The sequence below is a fragment of the Palaemon carinicauda genome, chromosome 2 (genome assembly GCF_036898095.1).
Source record: "Palaemon carinicauda isolate YSFRI2023 chromosome 2, ASM3689809v2, whole genome shotgun sequence".
Lineage (NCBI taxonomy): Eukaryota > Metazoa > Arthropoda > Malacostraca > Decapoda > Palaemonidae > Palaemon > Palaemon carinicauda.
Genome location: NC_090726.1, coordinates 140,085,731 through 140,105,730, shown reverse-complemented (window position 1 = coordinate 140,105,730; position 20,000 = coordinate 140,085,731). Strand labels below are relative to the sequence as shown.

At 34.3% G+C, this 20,000-nt stretch overlaps 1 protein-coding gene and 1 long non-coding RNA gene across 6 annotated transcripts in view; one reads left to right on the top strand and one right to left on the bottom strand.

The window, feature by feature from the left end:
* The window catches only part of LOC137627478 (lachesin-like), a 770,122-nt gene that overhangs the window by 94,169 nt on the left and 655,953 nt on the right, over positions 1–20,000 (bottom strand). For all 3 annotated transcript variants that reach the window (XM_068358565.1, XM_068358580.1, XM_068358573.1), the window contains exon 6: positions 13,126–13,284. In XM_068358565.1, coding sequence (XP_068214666.1) covers positions 13,126–13,284 — 159 coding nt within the window. The remainder of the gene's footprint in view (positions 1–13,125; positions 13,285–20,000) is intronic.
* The window catches only part of LOC137627501 (uncharacterized), a 742,199-nt gene that overhangs the window by 215,819 nt on the left and 506,380 nt on the right, over positions 1–20,000 (top strand). The window lies entirely within an intron of this gene.

Below are 20,000 nucleotides of genomic sequence, written 5' to 3'. Positions count from 1 at the left end.
CATCTGTGTGGGGATTACTGGCGTATGAGTTTGCAGACAGAACTTGGTCACTACCCCCTCGCAAGCATTGCCGATGTTACCTCCTACTTGCACAAAACTAAAGTTTTTTCCACACTCACATTTCCTGAATAGGTATTTTCAGGTGCCCATGACCCCAGAAGACATCCCCAAAACTGCCATAACCACCCCCTCGGTACATACACCTACAATTATTCCTCTTTTGGCTTTCGTAATTCTGGGCTACTTTTCAACGCTTTATGGACGGCACCTTAGGGGACCTCCCCTTTTGTGCATGTTATGTGGATGACACACTTATGTTCTCTTCCCCCAAAGAGGAATATCTATGTTCTCAACCTCCTACAACAAAACAGCTCTGTAGTCTGGCACAACAAGTGTACCTTTGGCATCAACGAATTATTGTTCTTCGGGCATCACATCACTCCTGAAGGAGTCCACCCCCTCCCTGTAAAGGTAGCAGCTGTTCAGAACTGCAAGATTTCTTGAGCATGATCAACTATTATCACGGGTTCCTGCCGGCCATTGCTACTACTCTTGGTCCCCTCTACGCCTCCCTTAAGGGCAAACCAAAAGACCTGAAGTGGGGTCCCCTTCATGAAGTGGCCATCTGCAATGCAAAGAATGCCCTATCAACCGCTGCTGCTCTCAGTTTTCCCATGCCACATGTCCCTCTCTTTCTCTCCAACAATGCCAGCAACATCGCTATTGATGCAGTGCTCGAGCAGGTGGTCGATGGCTTGCACTGCCCATTGGCCTTCTTCAGTAGGAAACTGTCCAAGGCTGAATCTGGCTACTCCACCTTGGATCATGAATTGCTGGTAGTGCATTTGACTGTCCATCACTTTCGCCACTTCTTAGAAGGTACACCCTTCTTTATTTGCATGAACCACATGCTTCTGGTGCATGCCTTCACTCAACAGTCCGATGCCTGGTCCACCCGTAAATGCTGACATCTCTCCGCCATGTCTTAATATAATTGCACCCTTCAACACGTCCCTGGGAAAATGAATCCCGTTGCCTATGCCTTGTCAAGAAATACAGTGGCTGCCTTTCACCTGGAATTACATTAAAAGGCCTTAGCAGAAGCCCAATGAAAAAATTCAAAGTACAAAGCATGTAGGATATCCGACACATCCCTCCATTGTGACATCAGTAGTGGCAGACCATGACTATGGATACCTGCCTCCTTGTGCCATCAAGTGTTTGATTTCATTCATGGACTTCACATCCATCGCACCGATTTACTTCACAGGTACTGAAGAAAAAGCTCATTTGGTGCTGCATTACTAAGGATGCTGAGGATTGGGTTTGCGCTTTTACTTCTTGTCAAACTTCATAAGTACATCAATCCACGGATTCAGGAGTGGGCACCTTCCCTCAACCTCAGCGTCATTTTGCCCACATGTAGTATGTCCCCTATCTACATTAGAAAGACAATTTTACATGTGTACTGTCATTGACCACTCCAGTCACTGGCCTTAAGTCATTGTTATGTAAACTGCAACATCTGCCTCATGTACAGCTGTCATACTCTCAGGGTGGAGAGCGAGATTTGGTATCTCTGAGCCTATTACTTCTGACAGGAGAACCAGTTTTACGTCTTAATTGTGGACATCATTAGCGAACCTCCTTGGCATCACTCTACATCAGACAACAGTCTATAACCCTACAGCCAAGGAAAGGTTGAACATTTTCATCTGGCCATCAAAGCAGCTTTGACATCCTGATACAATGACTCCAACTGGTTTATCAAGCTTCTCTTGGCACTCTGGGACTAGCGACCACTACTTCTGAAGATGGCTTGGTTGTCTAGGTAGCTGAAATGGTGTATGGCGACACATTGGCTGTCTCTGCCAATTTTTTTTCTGTTGGCAACCTCCTCCAGTGCCTACGTCATGTTGTGGGAAAATTTACTCCATGCCTCCAGACTTACAAGCCCCAGCACAAGGTATTGCACGTTTTTCTGTGCAACAACACTAGCAAGCCACAGCTAACTCACCCTTACACGGGTCCTCTCCTCACGATCCAATGAACAACGAAGGCTTTCTTAACTAACATTCATGGTAAAGATAATTGGGACTCCATTGATCACCTTAAACCTGCATATCTTCTCCAAAATTACCTGCCTACAGTGTGCCTCTGCAGAACAGGGCACCTTATTTCACATGTATCTTTATAAGGGGGGGAAAGCCATGTACCGCACGTTTTTCCCATAGGCTCGTATACTGTAATAGTATTTCCTATTTTATTTGTATATCACGCTCTCCCCCCTGTGCTGATAATAGAACCTGTTTAAGTTTACCTTTTCATGCATTAGCTGGTTTGAATTTTTGTAACGTTCTTGCTTGCGATTACTTGTAATTAAATGCGTTATCTGTTTAATAAAGTTCCTCTTGCCTAACAGCCCATTCGCACAGCGGAGCACTTTATCGTTACATCAGTAAAAATCTCACTGTGCTTTGTAACTTAATCAGTGAATAACATCCATGTTGCGACTGTGATTAACTAGATGATATAGTATAGTTGTCAGTCAAATTTTATTTTGGGGTGCTGCTCCAGAGAAAAAACGTCTCGACAGTCACTTCCACGTTCATCTTTTAACTGAAGAATTGTGGATCATTCTCCTCATTTGCCTACACAAAAGACTCATCAGCAGTTCTTGGAGTACTTGCTGCAATATTTACGTGCTCACACATACGAGCATGCATAAACATGTATGGCTGTATATATTATATATATATATATATATATATATATATATATATATATATATATATATATATTATATATATATATATATATACAGGTATGTATGTATATATATATATATATATATATATATATATATATATATATATATATATATATATATATATATATATCCACTTCCAACATAAATCTATATTTCTATTGTAAACAGTCCGCCTTCCTCATTGGCATTTGTTTGGGGTCAACTTTCAAAACCTATTTGACTAGGAGACTCAAACTCAACTTGCTGTCGCTACAGGTGCCTTGTGTAAATAAATTGTTTAGATTCAAGTTGTTCGATCAACTCATATTCCAATTATAGCTTGAACTCTTCAACTTCCCCTGTCTTTTCAAATGGGGCAGATTTGCATTCACAATCAGAGGTAAGTTCATTAATAATTTTTTTTTTTTTTTTTTTTTACATAGTCGAACTTGATTGATTGATATCTATAAACTTTTATTATAATTCCTATTGTCATCGACGTCAGCCGATCTTGAAAAAGGTAGATATTCATGTCTTGTTGTCTTTTCCAGGAAAAATATACATGTTTTCAATTACGTATCAAGCAATATTCAATGAGTGTCTTTATACTTTCAGTTATTTCACTAGTCATTATTGGCCGAGAGATGAAACCAGTTGGTAATTGTTATTGATATGTGCTTTGTCATCAGAATATGAATGACGTTCCCATGCAGTTATATAAAAATGTCGTAATGAAAGTTATTCTTTGCCTGTCAACCTGGCAACAATATATTTATTGTTAATGTCATAGCCATAAACGACTTTATATATTTCACGTGTTAAGAAGATTTTAGAGATCTATGATACTTGTTGTTATTTGGTATCTTAAATTACTAGCGGTTTTATATGATGAATGTGCGACGCATTCTGCCTCGCTGATTATGTATGTGAGCTTGAGTATGGCATGCACGCTTTAGATGATCAACAGCTCATAAATGGTATTGTTTAGACATTGTTATGGCACTTGAACCTTCCCGTATCTTGAATATAGCATACTACATTGACTTTACTTTTTATTTGCTATGAAGAGAGATCATACATTTATAATTATTTGCGCACTTGAGGCAAATTTCACCCCACCCCCACCATTAAAAAGAGAAGTAATTATAACTTTTTTTTTTTTTTTCGCTGGTTCCCCAACATGATATACATCGCAAGATTTCATGTTTATATTTGGAGTCCTGGAACTCGCTAGTATTTCCTGGGAACATTTATTTTTTTTACTTATTTTTCGAAATTTTTGTTTTATTCGCTAAAGTATTCTGTAGTATAGCAAGTATAATCAGGTACATATCTGAGATGATGTAAATCAGGACTTAAATTCACAAAGGAAAAATGTATGCCAAGATGTAGCATTAATTGAAAATCTTTAATTTATTTTCCAAACTTTCCAGTATAGATTATTGATTTTTTTCTTACATTTCGTAAAAACTGGTAGATCCCATTTTACGTTCAAAATTTTGAAGTAGTTATACTAACCCCGTATATAATTTAGTTATTATTTCGGGAAATTCCAAAAGGTTATATTATGTGTTTCTTTAGTAGAATGTTATTCCATCAGCTATCGCAAAACTAGCAAATGTTTGAGTATTCGTGCAAGTGAACACTCCTGAATCCTAATAATTATGAGGTGGCATTGTAGTCTTGTGAATTTAATTAAAACCCTAACGCGAAAATTATTTTTGTATCACATAGTAAAAAAGAAAGTGGAGAAGTGAAACTTCCACAGAGGAGTATGAACAAATATTGTGGAGATGTCGCAGTGATACGACCGAATAAAGTCTAATGAAAGTTTGGCAGCTCGCTTTCAGTAAATTACCTCTGTTTCTCTCACACTCCCACACACAGACGGGCACGCACATATGCATACAGGGAAAAAATGAAGAAAATCTTCCATTAACAAAAAATGTATTTTACAAAGAAACCTCGTGCAATATGGGGGAAATTCTTTATCTGTGTCCTTAAACGTGGGAAAAATATTTTTAAACATTAATATAATTTTAAGGATAATTTATTTGCATAAAAACAAAATTAGCTGGCGGGGCAAAATTCCTTTCCACGGTAAATCTTTAAATGGTCTTCCTATTTTAATGTGATGACAAACACGCTTTTTAAAATGAGGTGTTTTTAAATTATTTGCTGTAATATAGGAAAAGTCAGATAATTTCGGAATCTAGAAGTGAGTGGCATGAAGCAAGGATCCAGCTGGTAGTGAACGAAGAAGTAACGTTCACAATAGTTTCTATCAAACAAAGAACAAACACTGGCGTGATGAAAATGTGAATCCAATTTGAAGTTGAGAATTGAACCATAAATTACATGGAATCCTTCTGATTTAATCCTGCTCTGATAAGTTTGTAGTACCCCAAATAATGACTAATAATTGCTACATAAATCTTGGGGAGGTATTTGGAGAAGGACATCTAGCACCTGAAGAAAGTATTCAGTTTCTTGGAAGCTAAATTATGAAGACCTATAATCGCATCCCTCCAATGCATGTTAGCCTTTAATTTCAAATTTTAATAACTGATTATTAATAGATACTGCACTAATGGTATAATTCCTAAATTCCAATTATATTATTGTAGAGATAGATATAGTATAACAAAGATATTGGATGTTGGTTGTGGAGTGAGTAAAACTTAACGTTACAACTGTTCTACTCAAGGATACTAACGCAAACAGATTTAATATGTTTTAATGATAGGAAAATTGGCTATTTATTCCTATAATAGTCCACAGGAGATTATTCCTCACAGGAGATTATTCCTGGCAGAGACACGGAGGAAGGTATGATTCCGGATAGGTTCCGAACAAGAAAGATAAATGGAAAAGAGCTTTGAGTCTGGGGTGAAGGTGTCTGTTGCCACTTAAGTTATTACTTATTAATTTAACAAGACAGAGGGAAAGATTCCATGTCAATTGAATACATGAGTATATATGTCTAGTCTATGCAAGGCATTAAATTACTTTGAGCATGTAGCTTATTAAAAGCGAAACAAATATTGTAATTATTCTTGTTCCAGGCAAATCAGCAACTGTCTTCAGCTTTGCTCTCTCTCTCTCTCTCTCTCTCTCTCTCTCTCTCTCTCTCTCTCTCTCTCTCTCTCTCTCTCTCTCTCATATCTATATATATATATATATATATATATATATATATATATATATATATATGTATATATATATATATATATATATATATATATATATATATATATATATATATATATGTATATATTAGCATGCTTTATCATTACCATTACAATATTATCTTTATTGTTATTCATATCTTTTAGTGTTGAGAGTTAGTGTATGAATTAGCAGCGAATGCTAATATTTTAGAGAACGTCTAATAACAATGTTTTTGAGAGTGGGTTGCTATTTTATGGCTTGGGGGCTTTCATACTATTAGAATACTTTATTATAAGGGAAAGACAATGAAGCTAATAGTATATTAAGATGATATGATTAGCAGATAGAATTTGAAGCATCAATTTTTTTTGTGTGTGTATATATATATATATATATATATATATATATATATATATATATATATATACATATATATATATATATATATACATACATATATATACACATATACATACATATATATATATATATGTGTATATATATATATATATATATATATATATATATATATATATATATATATATATGTCATGTAACTCGAAAGCCAATGTTTGTGAAAAGTGCTTATATTGCGTTTAGTTCGCCAAAACATCCCGGCCAAACGATGAAACATATTGAGTGACTCGCGCAACAGAAATGCACGCCGGTTCGCCGCCTGCTGGGAAGCAGGAAGTGACACAAAGGAATGTATGACGTTACCATTACTCAGTAGAGGGGACCAATAAAACCCAAGAACAGTCACATGACGTGACGTAATTACAACGCCCTTATTCAAAGCTAATTAAGTGATGATGGGATAGAAGAGGCGCTCTTTCCTAAGTAAACTACCAGAGTCGGTTGTCAATTCTCCCCCGTCCTGGGGCGAGGCCCCACACCAAGTGCAGAATTGGCCTGCACTTACTAAACGTCTAACAAGAAATTTTCTAAGTGTCCAAAGCCAGACAACGATGGGACCGAGTTCCCTATCTGCCAACAATTTTACCTTTCAGCCAGGAGGTTTAAGATTATCTATGATGAAGGGGAAATTACCAAGAAGTGTCGATGAGTGGACACTTATAGAAGAAGCGATCCCCAAATCGGCCACATAGAAATCATGGATTTCACATCCCGAATGCTGAAGTGTGTAGCAGAAGTCTACGGTTGCAGCCTCCAATCTTCAAGAGTTTTTTTTATTGATCCAGTTTGTGTTTAAATTAATTATTCAACGTAGAAGAATACTGTAAAACTGTTGTACACTAAGTTCAAGAAGTAACGTTAAGGAACTATACAGCATTTTACCATCACCCACTCTCTTGAGGGACTAAATATAAATAATTATTTGCACTGATATGAATGATTGAATAACTTTTATTAATTAAAATAATATTAAAGTGGTGCTTAATAAAGACATAGATTTTGCCCCACAACGCATCATAAAATGGTGGCAGCTTAAATGGATAAAATGCCGTGTGATATTTATCAGTGCATACATTAATGAATAAATTCTTCCAGATACCAGTTGTACAAAAGGAAATTCCAAGAAATAGATGTCATAGGCTAATGAAGCTTTAGGCTTATAGAATTATGCTGCTATAGGCAGAAAGAATATAAATGAAGATATAGGCATATGAGTAATAGATGAGCTATGATGCTATTAAGGAAATATAAAGTCTGATCAGTACTGAAAATATAAAAAGCTAGAATTTAGCTAGAGAAGTCATACTGATGCCTAAATAAAAATAACCCGCAGATATAAAGAAAACAGGTTAACTAAAAATAGGATGCCAGAGTCTGTCAAAAGAGACAATAATGCAGTTCAGATGAAGGAAAAAAATGCACACTAATTAATTAATACTAATCCGAATAAAATAACTTGTCTGAATGACGGGTAATGACTTCTAAAATAAAGGAGTAGAGATTACAGTTAGGTAATCAGAAAGGGGTATAATTTAGCATAAGGAGCATAGAAGTAGGGATAGATAAGAAATAGGCAGAGATTAGCCATTGCAGGCGATAGGTTAGGCAGAATAGAATAGAAACATCGGCGCCAGAACCTGCCAAAACTTATTAAAACTTTTTATATACCGGTACAAAGCATGAAATATTACCTATCAACCAACGCCCCATAAGGAACACTGTGAGTGTTAAAATGAATTAATAAAGTCTCCTTATAAATCTCTCGAGATATATTACCCAAAGAGGATAGAAGTTAGACTAGTTAAATCATCATAAGTAAAATTAAAATATAGAATATAAATGAAATGTTTATCCCGATAATAAATGATGTTTGGCTCGGTTATTGAGGAGTAAAATACATAGATAATATTGTAAGTACCATGGTCAAAGAATACAAGCCATTCACGGCTATTAGCATTTTTGAAGAATGTTAGAAATTAGAGTGAAGTCGACGGGCTCACCTCAGCTTCTCTAACTATTGACAAAATGATGATCTAGAATTGGAGACAGAATGAACAAGCCTTTAGAATGATGTTACTAAGTATAGTAAGAATATAGAGCCATTAAAATAATAGAACTAGTCTAGAAAGAGGGAGAATTGCAGGATAGAGAATCAGTTTAAAGAGTGACCCATCCCTAGATTTGAATAGGGTAAGTAATAAAGTGTAGATAGATTTAAGATATGTAGAGAAACAAGGGTTAAAGGGGAAATCCTGCTCCACTAAGATTTGACAGTATAGAAGATTTTTTAGGAATGATAGGATCTTAGGGAATAATAAGCAGCATTTGCTAATTTAGCCAAGCCTTAAAATAAAGTTAACCTAAAAAATATGTAGTGTGCAAATGAAATAGAAGGCTATAAATAATGAAGAGAAATTAATTTTTGATCCTACATTACCTTAACCCGATCTCTTAACCAGGAGTTATAAAAGTAATGTGTGAAGCCTCATAAATATAAAAAAAGAAATGTCTCATTGAAAAAGTGAAACCCGAAAAAGGGCAATGAGTCATGAGAGTAGTCTTAAATGAAAAATAACCGAGTAGGATAGATTATCCAAATAATGGTCTAGAGAAGTTTAGAAATTTGTTTAGGGCATAGAGTATATGTACTTATTAATCATAAAAATGATTGTGATTTTGCTGTCCAAGAAGGACTATTGTTGATGAAAGAATAAAAGGAATCTAAGGATCCTTGAAGTGCTGGATGTTTGTCCAGGATAATTACATTATTGGTAGGTTTAAGATGATAAAAGAAGGATTATTTAAAAAGACAGGAAGATAATAAAAGAAATATAACTACCAATATTTTGTTTCAGTTGTCAGGTAAGAAACTTCGATTTAGGAAGAATTAAAATAGATCAAGAGAAACCAAAGGTTAATACAAATGTTGTAAGTAAATTACTCCCAAAATAAGAATCATAGAACAGGATTGCATATTGCTTAACGGAATACATACAAAGAATAGGGAGAAATACTTGTTCATGAATAGAAATTCCTGACATACTAACCAAGTACTAACAAAAACTCATGCTCAAGTTAGTAGGACATCCAGTAATCAAAGAATGAGTTTAATGATGAATCAATTTTTGACCTAACATAAATGTTTGAGATTGTAAAATTAAAGCCTACATATAAAAAGTATAAAGGTCATGTAAAGGTAAGAATCCTTTAGAAATTACGATTACATTTTCTTAATCCCATAGTGGTGGTACCAATGGACTACCAGGGACTTTGTTCCCAAAACTTGACAAATGATAAAAACATGCTGGTCTACATAAAACTTGATTTAACAAAGAAAGGGGTGAGTAATTAACAGTATAATTTGAGACCAGGATAAATAACTAATCATTCTTGTCTATAGATATTCTCTCAGGCAATGCACCCAAATTTACTAGTGATTAATGGAAACTGTGCAATATTTTTCTTAAAGTAAGAAGGGTGAAATAAGTCATGACAGGTCAAGTTCAAATAGAGAAAAAGGGGCAAATAAAATAATAGAAAGGGGTTGAGGATGTCCTGCGAACTATATATAGACCAATAATTACTTGAAGAGAACAAATTTACTTTGAAATAACTCGGTATATGGGAAACCTCAGATGTTGGGTAGATTTAAGAAAGACTACTAAACTCCTTGGGAAATGAAATAAAAATATCTGGGCACTCATACAAATATTGAGGGTAACAAATGCATGAAATATTTTTATTATGATACGTTTTGAATATGTATTCCGTAATCAACAAAGAAGGTCCAAATAATAAATGTCTCCAAACGATTAATAAAGGGACCACATAGAGTATTGAATTGCAAACTAAGATGAAATGTTTTTGATAACGTTATGATTAATGAAGACAGATGAAATATAAACCCATAGGTGGTTGATAATTTACAAATGTATTATTTGTTTTTTGCAAGTTTGATTAAATAATGATGCCATTAGAGCAAAAGAATAATTATTGCATTTTTATAGGCGATGCATTGATTAATATTTTTTGTGTAACACGTGTAATAATGATAAACATGCATGTATACAATGAATTTTATTATGTTTTGATGTTGATTAAGTTAACTTGATTAATTATGAAGAAAGGATAAAAATCAAAACAATCTTTGATATAAAAGATGAGCAATGTGTTAAAAATAAAGTGAGTATAACTAACAAATTGTAGAAAGAAAAGATTCAAGTAATTAAAAGATAAAATGTGCACCAATAATGAACTTAGAAGTTGAATGTCTCAAAGGGGTATTTTAGTCCCATAATAATTACACAGGAAATAGTGTACAGTTAAGTACATATGGAGAGTTATAATCATTGAACCCTTTCCTTTTGAAGTTAAAAAGAGTGAGTGTGGAAACACACGAATTGATTTTTATGCCTGTGTAATAGATGAATCCTTGAAAGAAATGATAAATAAGATATTTTAATTGAGACAGTCTGCAAATGATTTCTTTTAACGAAAAGTTTAAACATTGAAATGTTGAGTTTCCTGTCACTTGAATTTCATGAATATCCTTCTGAAGGCAATATGTTTGAGAATTGAAGCTCTTGAGATAAAAATAATATGCAGACAAGGTGCAAATAAGATTCAAATTCATAAACATGTTTTTGTTATGTATTGAATATGTTTCTTATTATGAAATGATTATGATATTTGATGATTTAAGACATTGATATGTTTGAGTTTTGGTTTTACTCATTATTTTATGACAAGAAGTTGAATACTTTTTGATGCATTTTTATAAGAGGGTGAGAAATGTTTCTTTTGATGCCGTTAAATAACAATGATTTATCATGATGACATTGATGAGTAAATAAGGTACCATAATGATGTTAACAAATGTTTATTAATACTGATTACAAAGAAGTAATACTCTTGATGAGTGATAATGTGCAAGACACATAATTATTTTTATTGTAGAAATATTTTGATTGATTTGAATTGATGATATGAATGTTTGAACATTTATTTTCTGCCATTTATTGCATTGTATTGAAGAAATGATTTTTGTGTTTACATCAATAAGACCGAGATTTTGAGGTCATAGGTAATGGAAAATATGAATTGAATAGAAGTTACATGTAAAGGCATTTCATAATTACTTGCACAGTTGATCACAGAAGACATTATTAATTTAGCCTTACGTACCCAGTGAATTATGGGTTAAATATTCCATTATCAAGAATTAAGAAAAATAATGTTTCAATATTGTGTTGAATTATTTGAACGGAACAGGAAGTTTTTCCTGAATATATATTGATGATAAATGTATGCAATTGCATTATTTTAAAAAGGATTGATGTTGATTTTCTTCTTCTGATGATGATTTTGATTTATTGTGCTAAGATCCATATTCTTTTGATGATGATGATTTTGATTTATTGTGTTGAGATGTATTTTCTTTTGGTGATGATGATTTATTGATGAATTATTTTTGGGTAAACCATGAAATGAGTTAATAAGATGTGAATTCCACAGGAATTCAGGTACGTGACCGAGTGGTGTCGTGTAAAGGAGAAAATTTCACTTTGAATAATTGATATGTGTTTTTGATGAAGTATTTTATGAATTTTTATTCGTTAGTTAAACGATAGAGAGACATTGAAATAAATAATGAGAGAGAGAGAGAGAGAGAGAGAGAGAGAGAGAGAGAGAGAGAGAGAGAGAGAGAGAGAGAGAGAGAGAGAGAGAGAGAGAAAAGAAATTGAAGTCAAATGGTACTCGAAAGCTAATGTTTGTGAAAAGTGCTTATATTGCGTTTAGTTCGCTAAAACATCCCGGCCAAACGATGAAACATATTGAGTGACTCGCGCAACAGAAATGCACGCCGGTTCGCCGCCTGCCGGGAAGCAGGAAGTGATACAAAGGAATGTATGACGTTATCATTACGTCAGAAAAGGGGACCAATAAAACCCAAGAACAGTCACATAACGTGATGTAATTATAACCCCCTTATTCTAAGCTACTTAAGCCGATGATGGGATAGAAGAGGAGCTCTTTCCTAAGTAAACCACCAGAGTCGGTTGTCCCTTCTCCCCCGTCCTGGGGTGAGGCCCCACACCAAGTGCAGAATTGGCCTGCACTTACTAAACGTCAAGTTAACAAGAAGAAATTTTCTAAGTGTCCAAAGCCGGACAACGATGGGACCGAGTTCCCTATCTGCCAACAATTTTACCTTTCAGCCAGGAGGTATAAGATTATCTACGATGAAGGAGAAATTACCAAGAAGAAGTGTTGATGAGTGGACACATAAAGAAGAAGCAATCCCCAAATCGCTCACATAGAAATCATGGATTTCGCATCCCGAATGTCGAAGTGTGTAGCAGAAGTCTATGGTTGCAGCCTCCATTCTTCAAGAGTTTTTATTGTACCAGTCTGTGTTCAAATTAATTATTCAAGGTAGAAGAATACTGTAAAACTGTTGTACACTAAGTTCAAGAAGTAAGTCCAATTTTTTACCAAATCCTGGAACATTTACCCTGAACTGCCTATAAGAATAATCCCTTCCCTTCTATTGCCCTCATCTCCATGCTTCGATTCAGGCAGCAAGTCCGTCAATTCATTTCAGGATGTAACTTACATTATTTCCTTTCCACTTTTCCTCACTTTAGTTTTTTGAAACTGGTTTGTATACAGACATGTGATTAGTCATCCTTCACCCATGTAAACAATAGTCATACAGTATGTAGAAAAAAAAAACAGTGTGAGGCTTCAGGACGATTAAAGATATATGTTGATGAGGTGTCACTTACCTGAGGTCGATTTATCGACTGTAATATTTCTCCCATCTTCCCGCTTCCACGTCACCGTAGGCTTGGGTGACCCACGGCCACGACATCGTAATTTGACGTCATTGCCTTCTTGGGCTATGAGATCTCCCGAACTTTCTTGGTCGACTATGTCTGGAGGCACTGGAAGTAAGAGAATTGAGCATATTATTATTATTATTATTATTATTATTATTATTATTATTATTATTACTATTATTATTATTATTATTATTATTATCCTTAGTGTAAGGCACTAGAATTAAGAAAATTGAACATTATTATTATTATTATTATTATTATTATTATTATTATTATTATTATTATTGTCGTCCTTAGTGTGAGGCACTAGAATTAAGAGAATTAAACATTATTATTATTATTATTATTATTATTATTATTATTATTATTATTATTATTATTATTGTCGTCCTTAGTGTAAGGCACTAGAATTAGGAGAATTGATCATTATTATTATTATTATTATTATTATTATTATTATTATTATTATTATTATTATTATTATTATTATTATTGTCGTTGTTGTTGTTGTTGTTGTTGTTGTTGTTGTCGCTGCTCTCCAATAATGAAAATGCATTGGATCAGAAACAATTGAAAACGAAAATAGATTTTGTAACATAGTCAGTTCCATTCTTAAAAACGTACAGATTCAGCTTTTCTTTGGGTTTTTATTTGAACTGGTTTTTAAAACGTGTATCAATTAAAACCAAGGAATCTGTGGTAATTTATTAGCACTTGTCATTCCTGAATCATAAATTGTACTCACGAATGTTTTTGAAAACGATCGACGGTTCCTATTATTCCTATTATTTAAGATCGGAATAAATTAAGAGTTTTGGTGCACTTGCCTTTATATTGAATAAGATTTCTTCTAAGAAATAGTTTTAATTAAGTTTGAATTATTTGAATTTAATTCCTCTCTAAGATTCAAGTCATTTATTGGCTTAATTGCGTTTATGTCTCTTAGTCTTTCCACATAACTATGAACCCTTTACTTTATAAATGACAATCTATTTCGGTCTCCTGTGAACAGAAGTAACAATGACTGATGACTGAACAGGGAATGAAATAGCAATACTGTTGCAGACACAAACGGGAGAGGAACGGGCTGGAAAGAACCCCGATGATGACTGATGGCTTCGTTTCTTTCATCAAGCCAGACATTAAGACCCCACGTTTCCGGGGGTCCTGCTGTCGTCCCCTTCCGCCGCAGTTTTGGCTTCAAAGATCCGCAAACTGGAAGGGAGAGAGTCCCGGTGTGTGGTAGGGTTGAAAGTGTGGGTTGGATGGGGTAGGGGTTGGACGGGGTTGGTAAGATACGTAGTTAAATTTAGCCTTATCCATCTTCATTAAATGGTCGTGTCCAGTAGAGGATTTTGCTCCATGCTTAATGAAGAAAAATGAACGAAAGGGATACGAGGGGTGTTCTTCTTGTTATTTCTTTAGAATTAAAGTTTTCCAAATCCTTCAGAAGAGTACCCATCATCTTTTTCCTCCCTTTTTTTCTTTTCGCCAGCTTTCATTCCCTGGAGTGAGCTATGACTGTCTTCAGTTGTGTTTGCTTTGCTTCTTCTTTCGGGGGAGAATATTCTGATAAATCCTTCACATTCTCTCTCTCTCTCTCTCTCTCTCTCTCTCTCTCTCTCTCTCTCTCTCTCTCTCTCTCTCTGACTTTCAGACGACAAATTATCGCAGTTTTACTTCTTTATAAGCATTCATCGCATGCTGTCCACTTGATCACCTGTCTCTCCAATCGAGGTCACTAGAGATCTGGTAATCACAGTGAAAAAAGTACTGATAGTTTGTTTCGATATTCACTAAAGTGAGCCTTATGTTAACATAACACAACTGGTGTAATACTCGGGAAAGGTAATGTGGTGACCTAATTTCTTATTCCCGTAACATTTAGTGTCTCGCATCTGGATGACTGCTGTTGTTAAACCTGATATGCATGAAAGTTTATTTTTGTCGAATGGTAAAGCCCCTGCTGTGGAAAAGATACCAGTTATTTTAGTTCCTTCTGTAAGTTCTGCATGTGATTTGCAATAGATGAGCTGTAATGCCCTTTTCAGTATTATGGATAACGTTTCCTCGGTTGTATTGAGCGCTCTCTCTCTCTCTCTCTCTCTCTCTCTCTCTCTCTCTCTCTCTCTCTCTCTCTCTCTCTCTCTCTCTCTAAGATAGTGTAGATAATTTGCGTGTGGAATGTGACTACACGAAGTGTAAAGATTTCAGACGTGTATGCTGTTATGAAGTGTCATATTAGAATATTAAATAGCTATATTAGTTTCAGCGTAAAATCTGTAAGGTCTATCATCGTCATTTCTGTAATTATCGGTTTCTAGATTTCTGAATGTTTTTTTTTTTTTGCTGCCATTTTACAAACTTTTCCTAACTATTTTTCCCTTAAGTTTTTGCAACAGTAATTTTTAAGTGAATGCGGAATACGATACTCGTTTCTGCCATATTTCATGCATTCATAGAAAATAATGATTTTAAGCAATTATTGTATTTTGATTCATAAGCACTCCCCAAAATATGTTTATCAAGAGAGTACATAAGATTTATCTTGTTTAAAAAGGTATCAACTTTACTGTTTATGCTGTGTACAGTTCGCATTATTAATGCCGGTACACTTCGTGTGAAGCCAAGGAGACGTCTGGCAGTTGTGAATTATTTACAAACTTAGCGACTTTGTTGTACAGCTGTCAGGCGCTCCTTGGCTTCACGTCAGGTGTACCAGAATTAATGAAGCCAACTGTACAATTCCTATGACTTAATAGGAAGGAGGATTAAAAATACCCGCATTCCAAGGGGGGGGGGGGACTGCGTTTGGTTGCTGTGAGTGAGTGAAACCTCAGTTCCGTGTGAAGTATTACATGATTTGATTACAGACATGCCGATCATGTGATTACAGACCTGCTGTTGTACAGTGGATGTTTCTCTTCTAACTGTGTAAAAGGGATAAACCGTTAGCCTACTACTTCAGTGGTCGGCAGTTAAGATTCCGTTATTGGTAGCATCTATTTTCAGGCAGTATTGCCTGTTCATACAGTAATGTTAATTAGATATTCTTACACGTACTTTGTTTTATGATCATCTGTATCGTCTACTGGTTATTTATGTTATAGTCCCTTCTTAAAGGGCTAGAAAACCCTTGAAATGACATAATGATTATATTTTGTATTGGTATTTTACAGATACAGTTTGCCTACCTTAGATGTGATTAATGTTTCTGGTTGATAATATTTGATTTCATTTAGAAATAAGACTTCTAAATTTCAGGGTAACTTTTAGAGTTTATACATAATCGAATTATAGTTATATTCTTTAGTATGCATACACAACTACTTAAAGCTGATGTTACTTTAAAAAGAATAAGCAGACTTTTATGTTTGGTTTATCATAAGCTTACTTTGCCTATGTAGATTGTGTTACTCTATAGTACATCAGTTACATTTTTAGAGTATAGACCTTCTAACAGAGATTTGATCAGAATTAGTAAATGGTATAGATTATAGAAAGGAAGTTGAACTCAAACAACTGTCTAAGTAAAGAAAAGTTGTTAGATATCTAGGCTATTGAATTCCTTCCACCCAAATCTTTCCATTGACAAAGGTTCTTTAGCCACATGCCATTCACTTAAAATCCTAGGTACCCTTCGTAATTGTAAATTTACTCGAGTAACAAACTCTTCTTCAATTGCAGAGTACTATACTGAAAAAAATCCTTAAAATGTTTGTAGATTTGTCTATCTCCATGGAATTTTAAGGTTCTAGAATTCTACCATGCTTTGAATATTTTTTTTCTTGGATAAAAACGTATGATCCATCAAGATTCTCATTACTGATCTAAGTAAAAATTTCTAGCTCAGGCGTTCGAACTACTCATTCACGTTGTTTGATTTCATAATTATAGTCATATTTTTCTTTCATATCTTCCGATACTGTACCCGTTATCACCAGGTATTTCATATGCTGCATGTTCTGAGGACATTATTTAACTGTTCTCTAGAAATTCTTCCGTGACAAAACTGTTGATGGATCTAGTATTCTAGAAGTCTTATTTCTGCTGTGAAAAAAATAGTGGATTAGTCCTCCTAATCATGGCAACTTCAGAACTTAAACTTGGGGTGAAAGGTTTCTTTTTATGCATTATTTATTCTGCTATTTATCATGTTTATTTAAATTTGGTATTAATTTTATTTAATTTCTTTAAATTGTTTCTAGATTGTTTTTTTACCTCTATATATATTTTTCTGTGTTCGACAGTTATCCCAGTTTGAACTTTTTGGCCTATACCATTCCGTTTTTATTACTATGGTTTAGACTTGACTTGTAATAACTGGAATGATAATAATGATAATCATGATGGTAATAACATTTATAATCATCGTGATACTAAGACTGTAAGTAAATGTTTAATATGATTGTTGGAAAACAAATTAAATGAAAGGAAGCGCTTTTTATACCCGACATCACATTATCAATTGATCTTTGAGGGGTTGGGTTAGTGGTAAGGTAAAACTGCATTTGTGGAAATCAGAATGCAATTATCAAATGAATTTTTTTTTACAAAGCTTTTAACATTATGTGAACCAGTTATCGGAGGGCATGTGATATTCGTATTTTTTCTTTTCTTTTTATAGCGTTTATCCATAAATGTCATAGACGATTTTTTTGCATAATTGAGAAGTTGAATTGACAACGAAACTGGAACTTTGATCACGTATTTATAGATTAGTTCATATTTTTATCGAAAAGCTAAATGAAATAATAATCTTTTTCCGTCTTCTTTTTTCGTCCTCTTTTTCTTTTTATCAACTTTTATTCCTTGGAATAAGCTATGACTGTCTTGAGTTGCATATAAAGTTTTAAGGTTTAAAGGTCGCTCATCACCGGCAGAGGGAAAAGACAGTGACATCGCCTTAGCAAGCAGGACTATGCCCTATAGACTGGCCATTTATAAATATGATCGGCGGCCAAGCCCCCTCTCCATCCATGCCAAGACCAGGGAGGTCCACGCAATGGTTGCTGATGACTCAGCAGGTAGATCAATAGGCTCCCCCAAACCCCCAACCTTAGCTCGCAAGGATGGCGAAGTTGAAGCCACTAAAGGAACTCATGAGTTTGAGTGGGACTCGAACCCTAATCTGGCGATCACCAGTCAGGGACGTTACCAAAATGGGTCACCGGATCGCTTCTTCATCCAGTGGAAACTTATAACTTTTTTCAAAGGGAGATTCATTCACTTAAGTCAGAAAATCACACTTTGAAATAAATTAAATTCCTGCGACTCTGTGAATCATGTTACTTGATAGTTAAGCTATGGTTTATTTTATGTCGTATTCTTATTCTTGCTGTAATGAAAAATACTGTGTACGTGATAGAAAGAAAAATTTAAGTAAGATAAAAATTTATACCTGAGCTCTGTAAGTATCGAATATCCAAACATAAACGTAGTTATGTAAGGTCTAAGCGGTATTGTTAACAATTTATTACCCGTACTTTTTACTCGACAGCATGAGACAGGTATGTTTTAAGGATCCTCAAACTCTAGTGGCCATACTTAATTGACGTGGAACACATACCATCCACTCGTTTTAACTATGTTTGATTGGAATGCCTGTACTTACATTTGTGCCATACTGTTTGCTCTGCTGCCATTCATTGTTGCTGTACGCCAGATAGTGATAATGGAACTTATGCTCTATATCATCTGGCTGTGCCACAGTTTTGGCACCACGGCTGCCTCAGTGACCCCGTGTACTGTAGTTTTGGCACCACATATTCTAAGAATCATGGAACAAATACCCTTGCTTGATTGTACAGTTATTCATATTTTGTAATTGTATGTGCATAAAACTTTGTGCCATTAAATCATTCGATAATTTATATAAAAGATCATTAGTTAATTGCGTTGTTCTTGTAAAGTACACAATCTTCATATTTTTTATTAATGACTATTAGTGTACACTTTATAATTGTACCATATACTGATGTCTCATCACTCTTTTACATATATATATATATATATATATATATATATATATATATATATATATATATATATATATATATATATATATATAAATATATATATATATATATATATATATATAAATATATATATATATATATATATATATATATATATATATATATATATATATATATATATTATTGGCACCTCTTTTAGAGAGTTAGAAAAAAAAGAACAATTGTAATTGATTAAATCCCCCTAAAACGAGGACACGGAAAGGTGAATATCGCAGTTCCAGCTACCGTATAACTCTCTTTGCAATGACAACAGTTTTAAATGCAATCGATTATATGGTTTTTAGTTGAGCTTATTGTCGCTGCATGAGCTATATTGTTCTAATGTAATGAAAATTTCAATGCTCTTTATTCGATGTTGTGGAAGTTATGGAGATGAATTCTCCTCCTTATAAGGAGAATATGTAAGGTTATGATAAAATTCCTCATCAAAGCTGGTAACCAAGGTAGCCTCATTCAAAATCTAGATATTCACAGGCAAAGAGCCATTAAGGCTGAAGGCATGTCAGCGTCAAGTCTTATCAAGTTCATTACCGGCGCACACAAATAGAATAGTAATGACTTTTTTATGTATATTATTGGTTGTGATCTTGAATTTTAGTTGTTTTCGGTAAATCTAGGTATTCGTTGCCAGCATTTTGTTCCGTTGCATGTAGTTTGCTTAAGAATATCATGAAATGAAAGCGAAAGATCTTCCACTGTGATGTGTCGTTTTTTTTCGTTGTCATATACTCAGTTTTATATTGCATATGTACATATACACATATATATATATATATATAT